The sequence below is a fragment of the Myotis brandtii genome, unplaced genomic scaffold (genome assembly GCF_000412655.1).
Source record: "Myotis brandtii unplaced genomic scaffold, ASM41265v1 scaffold488, whole genome shotgun sequence".
Taxonomy (NCBI): domain Eukaryota; kingdom Metazoa; phylum Chordata; class Mammalia; order Chiroptera; family Vespertilionidae; genus Myotis; species Myotis brandtii.
Window position 1 is genome coordinate 2,659,877 of NW_005368638.1, and position 18,020 is coordinate 2,677,896.

At 53.3% G+C, this 18,020-nt stretch overlaps 1 protein-coding gene across 10 annotated transcripts; it reads right to left on the reverse strand.

The window, feature by feature from the left end:
• Positions 1 to 13,742: 13,742 nt before the first annotated feature.
• LOC102263139 (wiskott-Aldrich syndrome protein homolog 1) lies at positions 13,743 to 17,927 on the reverse strand. Of its 10 annotated transcripts, XM_014547946.1 has the most exons (6): positions 17,538 to 17,927; positions 17,313 to 17,330; positions 17,152 to 17,235; positions 16,023 to 16,094; positions 15,899 to 15,935; positions 15,107 to 15,485 (listed from the first exon to the last, which is right to left on the reverse strand). In XM_014547946.1, exons 1-6 carry the CDS (start codon positions 17,602 to 17,604, stop codon positions 15,353 to 15,355), a joined length of 411 nt encoding a protein of 136 aa, XP_014403432.1. In that variant the 5' UTR covers positions 17,605 to 17,927; the 3' UTR covers positions 15,107 to 15,352. The 10 variants fall into 10 exon arrangements, with proteins under 10 accessions (XP_014403429.1, XP_014403427.1, XP_014403428.1 ...); XM_014547943.1 differs by lacking the exon at positions 15,107 to 15,485 and adding an exon at positions 13,743 to 14,208 and having other exon boundaries at positions 17,313 to 17,927; XM_014547941.1 differs by lacking the exon at positions 15,107 to 15,485 and adding an exon at positions 13,743 to 14,670 and having other exon boundaries at positions 16,019 to 16,094; positions 17,313 to 17,927.
• Positions 17,928 to 18,020: the final 93 nt, after the last annotated feature.

Below are 18,020 nucleotides of genomic sequence, written 5' to 3' on the forward strand. Positions count from 1 at the left end.
TTTGACTGCAGAGTGTACACTTTTAAGAGCTCCATTCTACTGCTTCCTTCTGTGTGCAATACATGGCCATTGTAGAAAAAGAAAATGCATAACCAGAAAGAAAATTACATACAATACTAATGTATAGAGACAGCACCATTTAGCATTAAAACATGAGATTTTGAGTATTTTCTCATATAAATATGTAATTTAATTAAAAATGCAATCGTGATCATATAATTTTGGAAATTTTTTATTTTAGTGTAGTAAAATTAACAAACCACTTAATCATTTTCTTTTCTACATAATATTCCATTGAGTTGTGTAAAAAATGTCCCCCAAATGGCAAATTCTACCAACCTACCTACTTAGCTGCTCTGAGACTGGCTGGAAGGGACATGCCCAAAGGTGGTTGTTGGGGTGCCTCTCTGTCCCGCCAGACCTGGGTGAGGAGCAAGGCCACTGCTCCTGCAGATGTCTGTAGTTTTCTCTCCCAGAGGGAGGATGATGTGAGCGCCTGGGAACTCCAGGGGTTGTCATGAAGGGAATGAGGGAACTGGACCCAGTGGGGACCCACCTCTTTTGTGAATTGCCTTCCATGACTCATCCTCCGGGATGGTTCACCCCATTCCCAAAAAATGGAACAAACACACATTTTTTGTGTTATGGGCTAAATTGTGTCACTCTAAATTCATATGTTGATACAGGAATCCCCTGCACCTCTGAATATGGCTGTGCTTGGAGGCAGGCCTTTAGCGAGGTTATTAAAATATAATGGGGTGGTTAGGGTAGGCCTGATCCAATCTGATGGGTGTCCTTATAAGAAGGGAGATTGGGATGTACCAAGACACCAGGGGCGCACATGCACAGAGCGAAGACCGTGTGATGACAGCAAGAAGATGGCAATCTGCACGCCACGGAGAGAGGCCTTAGGAAGTACCAAACATGCCAATCTTGGACATCCAGCCTCCAGAACTGTGAGAAATACACCCCTTTTGTGTAAGCTGCTCCGTGTGTGGTATTTTGCGATGGCAGCCTGAGTAGACTAAGACCCTCTTCCTGAAGCTTGGTTGGCTCCCCTCTCAGGGCTGGTGGGTAGATGTGAAGGAGGTAAGGTCCTGCCTGATTTAAAAAATATATATACTTTTATTGATTTCAGAGAGGAAGGGAGAGGGAGAGATAGAAACATCAATGATGAGAGAGAATCACTGATCAGCTGCCTTCTGCATGCCCCTCACTGGGGATCAAGTCCACAACCATGAGGTAGAGGGCTGAGGGAGGCAGAGGGCTCATGACAGAGGGGTGGAAAGAGGGCTTCCCAGAGCAGTCACAGAGCGGGCAGGGGTGGAGCAGGTGGGGTCACAATGACTGCCCACGTGTTCTGTACAATATGGTTTGGGGTCCTCTCTAGGGCCAGGCCTGGCATCGAGAGGGATATGCACCTGACAGGAGGTCAGGTTTTTAGGGGAGGAACTGGGCCTCCTCCTTCTAGCATTTGCCCCTGTGGGTGCTCACCTGGGGCGAGGCACAGAGCAGGTGCTCGGATGTTGTCCACATGCCACTCTGTGCAGAAGCTTGTTTCTAAAGAGCTTGGTTATAGCTGGCGTGATGTCATCTTTGTGAAACGAGGAACGAGAGGGTGTCCTTCTCCCTCTTTGTGACTGGAAGGCATCTCCATGGCCTCCAACAGTTTCCTTTGAAATAATTCCACATCTGAGACTCTGCATGCGGTGTGAGCACTGGTGGAGGCGGAGTAGGTAGGTGGTAGATTAGGGAACCAGGGCAATTTCGCCTTTTGCCCTGCTTAGCCTCTGGGACGGAGACAAGCATCTAAATCAGACTTTTCCCTGCTCTGTTGAGCCAGTCTGTCTGTGGTCCTACTGTCCTGTTGTCAGAAAGGATTAGAGTTGGAAGGACCCTGGCACTGCACTTGACCCCTCCTGGCCTCTGCACGTTGCTCAGGCTCTGCTCTTGCTCCACATGCAGCACAGCAGGAAGGCCTCTGTGCCAGTCAGGCTTCTCCAGGGAGTCTGTGTCTGTCTGTGTCTGTGTTTGTGTCTGTGTCTGTGTCTGTGTCTGTCTGTGTCTGTGTCTGTGTCCATGTGCATGCCCATCTCCATCTCTCTCTCTCTATCTCTATAACCACTCTCTTTCTCTCTCTCAGCTATATCTATATCTGAATGGGCACATGCAATTGTGAAACTGCAAGTCCAAAATCCACAGGGCATGAGTTCGGGAGCCCCGTGAATCCTCACCTGCTCAGCCCTTCAGCCCTGGTGAGGAGTATTCAAGGTGATGCAGGGAAGAGGATATTGCTTTGTATGAATAGTCATCTGAGTATCACTGAGGGCGACTGGGAGTGTCTGGGAAGTGCATGTCCTGTTCGCACAGATGCTTTTCTTCCTTCCTCACACTAAGGCTGAAACTTCAGTCTTCCTCTGGCCTGAGGGCTCCTCACGGCAATGGGTGTTAGTGGTGCCCTGTCCCCACCACAAGCAGAGTTCCAGAATGACACATGAGAACCAGGAGGTGGGGCTGTGGTGGAGGCAGGACCCGCTGCTTGTGGGGTCAGATGGGAGGGGTCTCCAGGAGTATCCTTGCTCTGAAAGTCTGCTTTCCTCCTGGGTCAATGTGGCCCGGACCTTCTCTGTCCATCAGGCCACGTGGAGGACATTGGACACTTGCAGTGAGTGGCCAGGCCTCCCAGGGCAGGGCTGCTGCGGCCTGAGGAACTCACCGACACGCTTAGAAGACAGAGATAGAAGCTAACCAACTCTGTTATGTTCCAAACGATGTGCCATTTTACCTAAATTCACAGTGTTGTGACATAATTAGGTTGTGTCAGCCAGCTTTGTTCCAGGAATAGCCCAGTAACCAAAGACACCCACTGGTGAAATAAAATGCCATCTGTTATGGAAATCCTGAAAGGGAGTTGTTTCAGGGACGCTGACCAAACAACACCGTTAGAGTTTTATTCCTCCGGCAGGAGATTCTGTGTTCTGCTCGGATGCGGATGGGTGGCCTGCTAGAATCCTGAGGGAATCCCTTGTGTGTAATCCTCACCTTTTGTCTGTGATGGGACCTGTGAATTCGATTTCACTTCCACAGTTAGATGTTGCAATAAGGCAAAGATGAAGGTATCTCACAGATGTAATCAAACAGGAGATTGTTCTGGGTGGGCCTGGGCAAGCAGGGTCCAGAGATCAGAGATGGAAGCGGCGGCAGCAGCGTTCTCCTGCGGGCATTGAAGAATCAACTGCCTCACGTGACAGGGAATGACAGGTGGCTCCCAGGACCCGGTGACCTCAGTCCTCTAGTAGCAAGAAACCGAACTTCACCGTTGAGCCAGGGATTCCACCCAGAGCCTTAGAGGAGATGCTGCCCCCAGCCAACACCTTGATTGTGGCTTTGTGAGACCCTGAGGAGAGGTTTCACCTACCCATGCCCCAACACCAGAACCACAGACACTGTGGGATTAATTGCTGTTGTGTTTAGCTGCCAATTTGTGGGAATGGCTGTGCACCGTAGGTGATTAATACAGGGGAAGAGAGGCAACTTCAGTGACCAGGACATGACAGCTACCGCTATTGACCATCTACTCTGGGTCAGGCGTATTCACACAGCATCTCAGTTCATCTTTATGGCGGTCCTCAGAGTTAGTGAGCCCCCTGGAGAAGTCCTCTGTACAGGGCTTAGCTCCCCGACACCATCTAATGATTCTTGTTTCTCTTGGGAAGCAGATGGAATTCACAGTTGGTAGCTCTTGCCTCCTGTTTTTAAGCTTCTAGAGATGAGGAAGGAAACAGGCTTTGGCTGAAGACACACCTGCCTTCAACTCCATCCTTGCCATTTGTCAGCTGGTGGACTTAGGTTGGGTCTCATAACCTTTTCTAATCACTTCTCATCTGATAATAAATGGAGTTTGTGCCAAGGGATGCAGCCAGGCTATGTGCCAGCCCCTGTCTTAGCAGCATTCACAGTTTCCTCACTGACTCCTGACACAGCCCTGTGAGCTGGGAGAGATACCCTGATTTTCCAGATGGGAAAACAGGTTTCAGAGACGTTGACTAATTTGCCCAAGGTGAGCAGTTGTAAGTGACAGAGCTCAGAGAGAGACTTAGTCTGTGGGGCTTTCACAGAAGGCTCCCCGAGCCCTTTGCATCCTTTCCCCCGCGTGCCAGGATTTTCCGAGTGCCCAGCCTCCTGTCTCTGTGGATTCTTCTAACTGCACCCAGCGGTCAGTGAGGGAGCTCAGCTTCCATCCTGAAATGCTGAGAGCAAACACGACATAAATAATTTCACGTAACCCCCACCCTTCCCCTCATCACTGCCTCTTGCAGGAGTGAATCCTAGTGATGACGGAGCAGTGGGATAATGTCCTTCTGTGTAGCTTGTTTGTGGGACTGAGATTTAAAGGGGGAGCCAAGGCCAAGGATCCAGGAAAAGGTGCTGTCCAGCTCTGGTGGGTAGGGCTGTCTGCAGAGTTGTGGGGTGGGGGTGCCATGAGGTGTGGGGTGCTGCCAGCCTGGCAGTTTGCTCTGTCCCAGGGTCCCAGCCTGTGCTTGAATACCAGCTCCATGGAAGTATGTTGAGCTTGGTCATGTGACTAGCATTCTCTAGAACATTAGCAGATCAAAGATGAGCAAAGGCTTGCACTGTGCTTGTGGTGTTGGGTTTGTGTTTTTGCCATCTTCCTGCCAGGAGCTTCCACTTCATAGCTGCTTCCCTTCCTGGAACAGACCCGAGTCCACAGGGAGAGGTCAAACAGCCGGAGCTGCAGCTGAGCCCAGTCCATCCTAGATCAGCGCCTTTGCCAAGGAACCAGAAGGCAGGTGAGCAATCCAAATGGTCTTTGTTTTAAGTAACTGAGTCCTGGCACCTTTCTTCAGGGGACAACCGTTGGTAAACAAAGAAGTAACTCCAGGGAGCTGGCCTGTTTTCTGATTGGGTGGGGACAGCACTTGGAGGGTCTCACAAAGCGAATGTCAGAGAGAATCATGGCTGTGGTCCTCTTCTGGGTTTTCACTTGGCTCGCAAGGCAGCGTCTGAGACCCTAACAGCGGCTCTGAGAGAATAATAAAACCGAATGACGATGAGGCGGTGGGTTCACATGCATATCTTAACAGAATAATTTCCCTTAAATGAAATGGGACGAGACTCGCTCTTTTCAACGATAGGAATAATAAACATTCTCTTCTCTTGATCAGCTTCCCTAACTACAGGCAATTGCTGTTAACTGTACAATGTGCTGTCCCCATTACAGCACCATTAAAGCTGCAATCAGACAGTTATTGCCAGTGTTAGTTTTGAGCTACTGAAGGGAGATCTGATTTATTTTTTTAAAAATTACATACACATGCAATAGATTTATTGGCCCTCAACAAATGTTCTTTCAACAAAAATTATAATTTTAAATACTCTTCAAAAAGTGGTCTCATTAAATCGTATGCCAGACAATGTACTTAAACAACATTCAAGTTGTGGGCTTATTGTCTTCTCTTTTCTTAGATAATTAATCAGGTGAAAGCTGATCTCTAAAACGGAGTTAGCAATTACCTTGAAAAGCGCACATGCTTTGTTGTTTTTCCACCTGTCTGCCTCTGTCTGTGTGGCTTCCCTGATTGGCCGTTATGTGGCCACGAATGAGTTGGCTCAAATAAAACTTAGTTTTTGAAGTGGACTTTTTACGTTGTCATTGATCACATTGCAGTGCGGTGGTTCTCACCTGTGTTCGCATGGCCCGTGAACTCTTCCAGGCACGAGTGGTTGTGTGTGTGCTCCTGGGGCCCAGGCAGCTCGGCCCAGATGGGTGCTCACGGATGCTGGGCAGGACTGAACCTCAGCCCCCAATCTGGAAGGCCTTTGTTGAAAGGAAGCCCCTGATGAATAATGTAATCACATCTGTGCACGTTCAGGAGAAATAGTCACCGCTTCCCAATTATGGTAACCACGGGAGCATAGGAATAAAACACACACACACAGTGGGCCTTGGCACTGGGGATGCAAGCAGACCCCGAGCCCAGGAATTGGGTATTTCCTCTGGTGGGACTGGTGAAGACATGGACCATGGACAGAAAGACCGCGGGTCAGGGCTATACCATCAGGGCTAGAATAGACAATAAAAATGTGCTTTTTCTGTGCCCTGACTACTCTCATACCACCCACTGGCCCAGTCACTTTTCCACCCGTCACCCAACTCAATCCCAGTGTCACCCTCCTGGTCTAGGCCTTCCCTGAATCCTTACAGAACTCAAGTTAGGTCTTGATTAAACACTGGTTTTAGTCATTTAACACTTGCTTTACATCTACACACCTTCTGGCTAAATTAAATTAGAGCAACTGTTTCTGGGATTTCCCCTGCATCTTCCGTCAGTTTTCTGGGGAAGTGGAGTCAGCCTGTGCCTTGGGGTGGGACAGCCGCCTCGCTCTGCCACCTACCTGCATCTCCTGAAGCTGGGCATGATGGGAAGACCCTAAGTAGGCTGGGTGGAGAGTCTCTAGGTCTGGGTCAGTTCAGACAAGGTGAGCTTGCCCAGTGCTAGCACTAAAGATCCTCAGGGCCTGGGTGTGCCATGCGGCCTCATGGTATGGCTCACAGACTAGGGCTTCCACACACACTAAGGCCCTAGGGCAAGATGAGGCTCCATGAGCTGCGTCGGCCCACCTGGGAATGGAGTACTCTCTGAGCTGCCAGCCAGCACCCACCACATCCTTATCCCAGGGGGATCTTTGGGAGGAAACCCAAACGTAAGGGTAGGCCTCACTCCATCTCCCTATGTTGTAGAGAGCTGGTTGGGCGGGGCCTCAGCGGTCTCCTCTAGAAGCTGGCTGTGATTGACACGACCATCCCCCTTCCCTGCCACCAACAGGGAGGAAGATGGCACTCAAGAGCTGAACTGGCCTTTCTGAGCAGGGCTCTCAGAGCCTGGCTGGGTGAGTGTGCTGCCCAGAGTGGGCACGAAGAGCCTCTGGAGAGACCAAGATGGCGGCATAGGTAAACACCTGAGACTGCTGACGAAAACAACCACTTCAAAAATACAACTAAAAGACGGAACGGACATCACCCAGAACCACAGGAAGGCTGGCTGAGGAGAGACTCTTCAACTAGAAGGAAAAATAACAGCACACCGAGGCTCAGAGGAGGCGCAGTGTGGAAAAAACTCAGGTGCGGAGGTGCGCGCGCAAAGCGGGCTGGTGGCTGAGAGCGCGGTTGTCGTTTTCGGTCAGGGGGGAGTCTCAGACTCTGAGCTCCAGATACGGGCGAATCGCTGGGGACTCGGACCCAAACGGGAGAAGCGGGACTACGTGCCTGCTCCTGGGGCCTGGAGGGGACACGGTTTGAAAGTGAGGAACATGGGAGAAGGCACCAAAGGAAAGCAACAACCTGCATGATAATTCAATGCACTAACCCCACGTTGGGCAGGGCAGCCTTTTGCATTTGGAGTTAAAAGTGATTTGTTCTCCTACTGCTTTAGGTTAGGGGCAAGTACTCCGGGGTCTCCAGCAGCCAGGCAGGGAGTAGCAGCAAGTGGGTAAATGCCTGGGGGAGCTGCCCTGGGTCCAGGGCTCGGGGGTCCTTAGTTCCAGCAGCTGTTGCACCCTCAAGTGTGGCCCAGGGAGGGCCCACATTCTATGTTTTGAATAAAAAAAGGAAATATAGACTTTAGTGTGATCTGAATTTTATAAGTTGATAACTAAAGAAAAGATAGTCTATGTCTGTGGTCCAATCAAAACCTGTCCACCCGTGAGTTTGACTTCAGGTCTCTGGGTGTGCTCTGTACAGACTACGCCACCTCTGAGGATTCATGCTTGCCCTTGGGAGGGGTGTGTGTGTGTGTGTGTGTGTGTGTGTGTGTGTGTGTGTGAGAGAGAGAGAGAGAGAGAGAGAGAGAGAGAGAGAGAGAGGTTACTGCTCACACCCAGAGGCATAGAGGGGAAAAGAGGGTCCCTCTCCCACCTGCCCTGGTGGAGGGAGCACACAGGCTGACCTGAGCGCCGCACCCGCCCGGGCCTCTCCGGGCAGAGTCCTCAGCTTGTATCTGGGTGGGGAGCAGGCTGCTGGGGAGGAGGCTGGGGATCCAGGGACAGGCACTGCAGATTCCAAGCGAGGGTGGGTGGTGGGTGATTTGCATTATAAAGAGTCTGGGAAGGACCCCAGGGAAGGACTTACCTTTTGGGCTGCTTTTCTCTTAGACCAGTGGTTCTCAACCTTCCTAATGCCGAGACCCTTTAATACAGTTCCTCATGTTGTGGTGACCTCCAATTTCATTGTTACAAATTGAACATAATTAAAGCATAGTGATTAATCACAAAACAATATGTCATTATATATGTGTTTTCTGATGGTCTTAGGCGACCTGTGTGAAAGGGTCGTTCAACCCCCAAAGGGGTCGAGACCCACAGGTTGAGAACCACTGTCTTAGACTATGGAACCACTCCTCCCCCCAGTTTCCCAAAGGGAGGTGATGCTTGAAGGGATGGAAAATCCTGTGGGAGCTTCAGATCCCCGCTCAGGGTCTTTGTGAGGAACAGTGAGAGGCAGCTGAGCAGAATCTGCACCTCAATCCTCTGCTGGGAGATGCCCAGCTCTGGGTGGGGGCTGGGCTGAGGGGCCCTCCTGCCCGCACCCTCCTGCCCAGCTGGGAGAGGGGCTCTGCTGCTCTGAGCTTACCTTGGGGATAGAGCACAGCCACGCCAGCCTTGAGGTGCTCGTTTAAGGGCCAGAGGATTCTGAAGGCGTTTTCTTCCTTTGACTTTCACGGTCACTGACAATGCGGTGAGAGTCCCAGCCTGCCACCTGCCGCCGTCTGTCCGTCCTTTACTCCTGTGGGCCACGCCAGTGGCACATTCTAGTTTGTACCCCTGCCCCTCCCTGAGCCATGGAGAGGGCACGGGCAGGAGCAGAGCCAGCTACAGAGTGGGGTGAGCATGGTGGTCAGGAGTGTGGTCCCAGAGTCACACGGATCTGCTTCCTGTCCTTACTAGTTGGGATGACATTGTGTTGTAATGTACCCCGCGAATCACAGAAGGACGCCTCAAGAAGTCAAATTAAAGAGTCACATTTATTGCAAATCCAGGACTATGAGGGGCCATTTCCCAAATCTCATAGTGATAAGATGGCTGAAACACCAGACTTATATAGGCAAAAATCACAAAGGTATTGATTACATCCCAGGGTTTGGAATGAGGACCCTGGTTTGCACAAAGCAGTTACAGAAGCAAGATTGAGCCAATTAGTTATCTACAAAGATTAATTATAGTTTTGGGTCTTTGGACCACTGAGTTGACAGAAACACATTATCTAGAGCCCTCAGGTCTTAGGACCACTGAGTTGACAGGGAAACATTACCTGGAACCCTCAAGTCTTGGGATAATTGTGCTGTCCTGGTTCCCAGGTACAGAGGAATTTGCTTTCTAAAACCAGTAAGATCACAATCAATGAGATAGTCACGTTACAATCAATAAGGATTCAATCGAATGGGATGATTTATACAATTCAGAAAATCAAAGTAACTTTTCTATTGTTAAACAAAGCAAATAAGTACAGAAGCCAAACAGCAGGGTTAGAATTAAACTATAGTTTCTACCTGAGATGATTGCTACCATACTTCAATTGGACAAGGCACCAAGTCTCTCAGGGTCCCAGTGTCCGCTTCTACCTGAAGGGGCAGTAACTCCAGCCTCACAGCGTTGGGCCGAGCTGAGACCATGCGTGGGAAGTGCCTGCTCAGGGGAAGTGCTCAGGGAGGCCAGCTGCTATCACCACCGCATCACCGGCTTTTTCTTTCTTTTAATCCTCACCCGAGGAGAAGTTTTATTGATTGTAGAGTGTGGTGAGCTGTTTCTGTTTCCCGCGACCCGCACGGGAAAACGACAGGTTCCTGAGCGGAGGAGCTGGGGATTAGAAAATAAAGAAAAAACGAGACCAGACACAGAAAGAACATCAATCAGTTGCCTCCTGTATTCTCCCTGACCAGGGATCAAACCCACAACCTAGGTATGTGCCCTGACTGGGAATCGAACCCGCAACCTTTTGCTGTACAGGATGATGTTCCAACCAACTGTGCCACGCGGCCAGGGCTGCCATCATTGTCTTGCTGGCGATGATTGCCTTCTAGGTCACCCCTGTGGGTGGCACAGTCCCCCGCCCCCTGGCCCTGCCCCTCTCCCCCTGGCACACAATTCTCCAGGAGACTGTGTATGAGGGAGAGCTGGCGAACAATCGGGGAGAGCAGGACTTCTCAGAGGCGGGTAGCTCTTTGGATTGGCCCAGCTCAGTGCCCTGGGAGTGTGTCTGGGTCCTCACCCTGTAAGTCTGGGCTGTGCTCTGTCCCCGAGCCTGGAGGCCCTGGTCCTTGCGGGTCACAGCGGTGAGGCTGGGGGCAGTCTCTGCAGCATCTACCAGCAGCAGGAGGGCCCAGGGCGGGGAAGGGGATGTGCGGCTGGGCTCAGCCTGGAGATGGCACTCAGCTCTCCAGACAGATCCTGTGGGGAGCGGACGTGGGGGAGAGGCTGGCTGGACCCTGAAGGTGAGGTGCGTACTTTCCCCCCCTTTTTTTTTTTTAAAAAAAATATTGTATTGATTTTACAGAGAGGAAGGGAGAGGGATAGAGAGTTAGAAACATTGATGAGAGAGAAACATCCATCAGCTGCCTCCTGGGAATTGAGCTCACAATCAAGGTACATGCCCTTGACCAGACCCGAACCTGGGACCCTTCAATCCGCAGGACGATGCTCTATCTACTGAGCCAAACCGGTTAGGGCCCCTTTTTGATTTCAGCTACAAAGTTCCCGAACAGAGAGTATTTCCCTCTTAACTATCTCCTAACCGTTTACATCCATTTTAAACGGGAGACAAAAGGGGCCCTTGGATTGCTCCACCCCGGCAGGGGTCTGTCCTGGCTGCAGCTGCAGCTCTGCGGAGACATGCACTCGGGGCCTGGGAGTGTCAGTCAAGGCCTGTGCAGTCTCACTGGCCCCAGAGCAAGCCACAGCCTCTTCAAGAAAGAGACAGGACTGGCTCAGGGCAGTGCGGGCATGGGGCGCCCTGCCCTGCCTTCCGGCCCTGCTGCTGCCCACACCAGGCCGCTCCCCTCCCAGCACAGGCTCCCACTGCGCACTGACAGGGCATTCCAGGGACAAGACATTTGCTCTGGCCTGATAGTTAGATTTTCGTCTACAAAGGCAAAAAGGTGGCCATAGTGAGTTAATGGGCGAGGCATTTGTGGTCACATGAGATCTCAGTGATTTTCCATTTTACTCTTACCCTTTCCTTCCCTTCACCTACTTCAGTCCTTGTTGTATTACTCAGGTTCCTCAGAGAAACAGCCAGTAGGATAGACAGCGGCCCCTCGAACACTGTGAGGCTTCAGGGCACTGACACTCCATGCAGTTGAAATCCTTTTTATTCCCCCAGAGCTTACCTACTGATCGCTTACTGTGATCAGAAGCCTTGTCGACAAGAGTTGATGAACACATAGTGTCAGGCACTCGGCTAAGTGCTGAGCAGGCAGTAGCCAGTAGTTTTCATAAAACTTCCAGTCTAATCAGGGAACACAGACTTTAAACAAGCTCAAGAATAAGTAAATATATAAGTAGAAGTTGAGGTAAGTATTACCAAAGAAAAGTAAATGCATATGAGAGAGAAAATTAAGGGAGAAAATAATTTTAATTTTTAAAATTATAACAAGTATTGCAACCGAGTACATAGGTGAAACAACAAATTGATGTTTCTCTCTCTCCCATCCTCTCTCTCCCAAATCAATAAATAAAAATTTAAAAAAATGATAAGTATTGATGAGGAAGAAATTGGAACCGATGCACCGAGGATGGGCATATAAAATGGTGCAGCCACTTTGGAAAACAATTTGGCAGCCCATCAAAATGCTAAACAGAGTTAACATTTGACCCAGCAATTTCACACCCCTAGGTATATACCCTTCAACTGAAAACATATGTTTACGCAAAAAACTTCTCCACAAATGTTCATAGCAGCATTATTCACGGTGGCCAAGAAGTGGAATCAGTCCAAATGTTCATCAACTAGTAAATGAGTAAACAAATGCAGTAAATCCACACCATGCGGTCATTCAGCCTCAGAAGGAAATGAAGCTCCCATACAAGGTGCAACACGGCTTAATGTGGAAAACACCATTCATGCTAAATGGAAGCAGCCAGACACACACATTGCATGATTCCATGTATGCGAAATGTCCAGAATGGGCAAATTCATGGAGATTAAAAACATTAGTGGTTGCCCCGGGGCTGAGCTGGGAATGGGGAGTGACTGCTAATGTAGAGGTTTCTTTTTGGATGTGAAATATTTTGGATGCATGAATCATAGTTATTTTAAAATTTATTTCTGGTGACTCTGATATCTGATCACTTGTAGGTTTGTTTCTATTGTCTGAATTTTCTCTTGATCCCGTTTCTGGTGTGCCTGTTCATATTTAATCCTGGGCATGGGTATTGAAAATGCACATGTGGTGCCTCTACATGACATTATGGACTGTCGTTCCCAGCAGTGATATCGACTAAGAATAGGCATTTTTCATTTTGTCAGGGGCTTCGGGGCCCTTAGGCTGAGCTCCAAACTCTGTAAGAATTGATCTGCCTCTGCTGCACCCCCTCTTTTAGGCTATTCTCTTTCCAGCCCAAACTGGTAGTAGTGATCACAGTGTCTTCCTATGTGGGTCAGGAACGCCGCTCTTTATTTCCCTGACGTACAAATCTCTGATACATTGCATCTCAGATGCTTTGCTTAATTTCTTGGCCCGAAGCCCTGTGCTGTGAACAACAGGCCGACATCTCGGGATGCCGGAGGAACAGGTGCTGTGGGTTGACTTTTCTGCACCCGCGTACTTTCAGGGACTTGGACCCCTCACATTGTCGCAGCAAGCTAGTCCCCCAGCCTGTGTCCTCAGAGCAGCGGGACTGCAGAAAGCTCTGCTGGCCTCTCCACACCCACCTGTGCCCATGCCTGCAGCGGACTGAGCGCTCTCCCAGGCGGGGGAGTGCTGGGGACCCGCTCCCCGCAGAGCTGGTCTTACCTGCCGGGCTGGGCTGTGGGCGTGTGGGACTGCCTCTCCTGGTGTCTAAAACCAGCTTTTCGTTTTTTTCTGCTCTTTTGGTTTATTTTATTTTGAGTTGCCCTTGGTGAGAGCCTTGTCTGCTATGGGCCGCTCTGTCCTAGTCGAAAGCAGAAGTCCTCCAGAGCTTATATTTGGATGCAACATTTCTTAGTTTTTCCACTCCAGCAGAACGCCATCTAGTTTTCATAAAAATATGCCCGCAAATAAAATATCTGTTGATAAGAGATACACACATACATACACACTCATACTTCATATAAACTATACCCTTGATTTCCTACTTTTACTGCACACATCAAAAAAACTTGCTCTGGATATTTTTGAAGTAATGGTATAGTCCACATTAAACACAAGCAGGAAACCGCCACCGCCCTACGTCCTGGTGGTAAAGGCCTTCGAGACACGCAGAGAGAACCGGTCTCCTGGGCCGTGAGCACTGCCGCTGGGCTCTGGTCCAGGCTCTCCAAGGGGCTCTGAGGATGTCCTCGCCATGTGTCACAGCTGTGTCCTTGGAGTGTGTCTGCTCCCCCCAAACGCCTCCATCTGCAGACCCTTCCCCGATGCTGTGAGGCAGGAGGGAGCGTGGAGCTGGGTGGGAGGCACCTCAGCTCCCAGCACAGGGAGCCATGTCCGCCCCACCCGCCGTCCTTCCCTCCCCATATCTGTCTTCCTTCCTGGATCAGGGCTGTCTCCGCAAAACCTCCCACTGCCTCTCCGGTCCGGCTCCCTTTGGGCCTGCACGGGCTTGGGAGCCTCCGTGGACCTGACCTGCCGCCGCCCTCACCTGGCCTCCCCCTGGGTCACACCACGGTTTGGGAAGTTGCATGATCCCATCAATGTCCCTCGTGCTTCCATGCCTCTGCAAGCCTGAGCCCTTCATAAAACACTTCTCCCTTCCTGCCCTCCGTCTCTCGGTCTCTCCCACTTGCAGACGCTGCCTCAGGGAGGCCTTCTGGGATCCCTGGCTGGGTGAGCTGGAGGTCCCCGTGGTGTTCCCTGCCCAGGTTGCCGTTTATGGTTTGTTCACATCTCACTTCAGTCGCCTGGAGCCCTTCCGCCCCAGCCCCAGGAGTGGCCCTACTGTGGGATGTGCTGTGAGAGCCAGCCGCTTCCCGCTACAGGGCGGGCACTGGCAGGCCTGAGGAGGCCAGAGGCCTGGGTTTAGGACCGGGGCTCCGCTGAAGCAGGATTACAAAGGCTTGCAGTGGGGGAAGGGAATTGAATGTGGGTCCACAGCACAGGCAAGTTGGGATGGCAGATATGACCCCAGGGCTCCAGGGTCAGGACACACCCTGGGGAAAGCATGGCATCCGCCTGTGTTCAGATGGGGACACTGAGGTGCAGAGGGGAACCCAGAACATTAGAATCTGAGCCAGGGATGGAGTCCAGGTTCTGGACTCAGATCTGCTTTCCTTTGGCACCAGGAGCCAACCTGCTCTCAGGGCCCCGGGCCTGCGTGCACTCAGGGCTGTAGAGGTCCTGTTTAGTCCCGGAGAGCCTGGCCGAGGCTGGAGGCCTGCAGCATCAGTGGGGAGGGCGCAGGGCTGAGCGAAGGGCCAGAGTGGGGCCTTGGGGACACGGTTCCGTTCAACCTGGAAGCCTTGGGGGCCGACAGAAAAGGACATGGAAGGAGATGGAGCAGGAGGCGGCCAAGCCTGTGGAGGGCCAGGAGGGAGATGGAGCAGGCGGAGGCTAAGCCTGTGGAGGGCCAGGAGGGAGATGGAGCAGGAGGGAGATGGAGCAGGAGGGAGATGGAGCAGGAGGCAGCCAAGCCTGAGGAGGGCCAGGAGGGAAATGGAGCAGGAGGGCCAGGAGGGAGATGGAGCAGGAGGCAGCCAAGCCTGAGGAGGGCTGGGAAACTCCCTGCCGGCAGCACAGTGGCCCAGGTGGACATGTTGGCCAGGCCCCCGGCAAACATGGCTGGGTGTGGTTTGGAGCCTGTTTCGTGGTGTTCTTAACCAGCCGCTGCTCTGAGTGCGCCATCAGCTGGCTTCCCTCTGCCCCCGCTCCACCCACAGCCGCTGGGACCCCTGGGGAGACGCAGGCCAGCCCTGGACTCATCTCTGGTGTTGTTATCAGGCGAGCTGGTTGAGCCGGTGGAGCTACGACTGCGGGACCAGGGCAGTGGACGGTGCTCGCGGAGTGGGAGGGTGGTGGGCAGTGGTGGGGAGGGACAGTCCCTGTGGACCGCCTGGGAGGGTCCATTGTGCTGCATTTGCCGGGTCCCAGCAGGAAGCAAGGAGTGCAGGAGTCAGAACACGGGGGGAGTTTAATGAAGGACTTTACAAGGCACAAGCTCCTGCCTCAGAACCCAGAGCTGTCACCTTGCTGCGCAGGGGGTCCGGGGAGGGGGCTTCCTGGCAGTGCAGGGACCCCTGCTCAGCTCTGGGGGACAAGCAGCCTGCTGCGTCCCTGCTGAGAGCAATGTGCCGGGTTTGCACCCCGACCTCCGTGGCCCTCACCTGTCCTCAATGAGGGCAGGCACCCCGATAGCCGGTGCTTGAGGGCACAGGGGCAGCGGGGCAGGGTGGGTCCGGGGAGGGGCTATAGCAGCTGTGGGGAGAGGGCACCTGGTGGATCAGGTGGGAGCCTGGGAGCTTTGCTGCCTCTGTGCCCTGGCCCTGGCCCCCTGTGTGTCTGTCTGCTCACACTGGGTGGGATTGGGGGTGGGGTTGGGGGAGGCGAATGGGTCCCAGCCCTGATTCCCCTCTGCTCTGGTTGTCAGGCCCTGGGGTCAGAGTTGGAGCCTCCAGCCATGCTCCCCCCAGGGCAGGCCCAGCATCCCATCCTCAGGAGCCCTAGAGCTGAGCAGGGGTGTCCTCCAGTACCTCTTCTGCCTGCTTCTTGTGCCAGAAAATGTACCATCTGGGCCAGGGAACAGGTGGAAATGGGTCAGTCCAGGAGCAGCGGGTCTGCTTTGGGGATGCAGGGCTTGGGGAGTCACTCACCCACCTCCAGCGACGACTGCCAGGGCCAGAGTAATGCAGAGGCTCCCAGCCCACAGGAGAGTCTGCTGGGTCCAGCCTGGGGCCGGGGGGAGGGTGACAGAGGGGCCAGGGGTTTGGGGAGCAGTCATGGTGTCTTGGCTCAGAGAGAAAGCCACCCTCTTTCCTTGCTTCATTCACCGGCTCAGTCAATTGTCTGCAACTACTTACTGAGCACCTACTGTGTGCCCAGCAAACTCCAAGATGAATGAGACATGGCCCCTGCTCTCCAGGAGGGAGACAAGCAAGCAACTGCATGAGGCGTCCAAGGGAAGCAGGACAGGACGGGGCCCAGAGGCAGGAATCTGAGGAGGCTGACGAGCCAGCCCAGGGGGCTGGAGCTGGTCAGGGAAGGTTTCTTAGGAAACAGGAGTTCTGGCTGACTTTGAAAGACAAGTGGGAATGCAGTCCAGGCCAAGGGCACAGGATGTTCAAGGATAGAAATCTAAAGCTGGCCAGTGTGGCTGGGGAGCCCGGAGCTGGAGGTTAGCAGGGGTGGCTCACACAGGGCCCCCGAGGACCGTGGACTTTATGGGGGGGAATTGGGAGCTACTGAAAGTTATATACAGGGAGTGTCATCGGCAGCTTTTCTCTTGAGAAAAAGTTCTTTGATTGCTGAGTAAGATGTGACCAGAGGGTGCTGTCATACTGCGGGTGAGAGGTGAGGAGGCCTGGAGGAGAGGGTGGGTGTTGGAATGAAAATATGGCAACATATTCAAAAATTATTTCCTAAGATTTGATGGTTCCATGACTGGGTAAGGGGGAGGGCGATTTCTGGTTCAGGGGTTGAGCTCTTAGAGCGGGGCCGTTTGCTAAGAGAGCCCCCGAGGGGAGAGCAGATCTGGGGGTGGAGAGGGTTTGGGCCTGTCAGCCGCTGGCTTTGCAGCCGAGGGAGGTGTCCAGGGACAGGCGGCTCTGTGGTTCTGCAGCGGGCCATGTGGAGCTGAGACATCTCGGAGGTGCCACCTTCACGGTGACAATGGAGAGCAAGCGCAGGGCCGGACAGAAGTGCAAGTGATGGGGAAGAGACAACAGGGAAGAGGGGAGCAGGCGGGGGGGGGGGGGGGGGGGGGGCCAGACGGCCACTGGCCACTGACCTGGGCAGAGGGTGGGGTCTCTGCAGGTGAGGAGGTGTGCTCTGCAGTTGGCGCAGTTGATGACCTCCAGTTTGAAGGGCAGGTCTGCGAGAGGCGGGGCAGGAGCCTTAGCGAGGGCCTGGTGCCCCTCACCCAGGCCCAGCCGGGTCCCCAGTACTCACCACAGGAGCGGTTGCAGGCTGCCCGAGGGTGAGATGGTGGAGAAGCTGAGGTGCCAGGGAGGCAGACAGAGCCAGGAGGGGTGGGGTGTGGGCAGGAAGTGGCGCTGGGAGGTGTGGACAGGCACCGGGTAGGGGGCAGGGATGGGGGGGGGCGACTGGACTCTGCTCTCAGCCTCAGGGCTGGAGGCAGGCGAAGGGCTGGGCGTGGCGGGGAGCCCCTCTCACCCTGCTCCTTCAGCTCCTCGGAAGCCCTGCTCAGCCTCTCAGCGAACAGCTGCTTCTGGACGTGCATCTCGCTCAGGAGCGAAGGTTTGTCTGGGCGGCGTCGGAGGGAGGGAAGGGGCGCAGGCCGCCTGCGTCTCACAGAGCAGGTCCACCTCGCAGCGCGACTGGGGATGCCTCCCCGGCTTCTCCAACATGGACTCCACAGGGACGCCCCCGACGGAGGCTGTGCCCACCCTCAGCACACCTCCCTCCCACGACAAGTGGGTCTTCTGGGGAGGCCTGGGCCTGGGACACGCGGCCTCCTCACCGGCGCGGAGCTTCCCAATGGCTGTGTCGATGTGAGTGAAGAGCGCGGCCGCTTCTCGCTCCAGCTGCTCCTGCCCTGGGATGGGACACGCCAGGAAGGGAGTCAGGGGAGTGAGCGCTCGGCCCAGGCGCAGGGCCAGCCTTGACCCCGGTCTCCGCCACGCGATGCGCCTCACC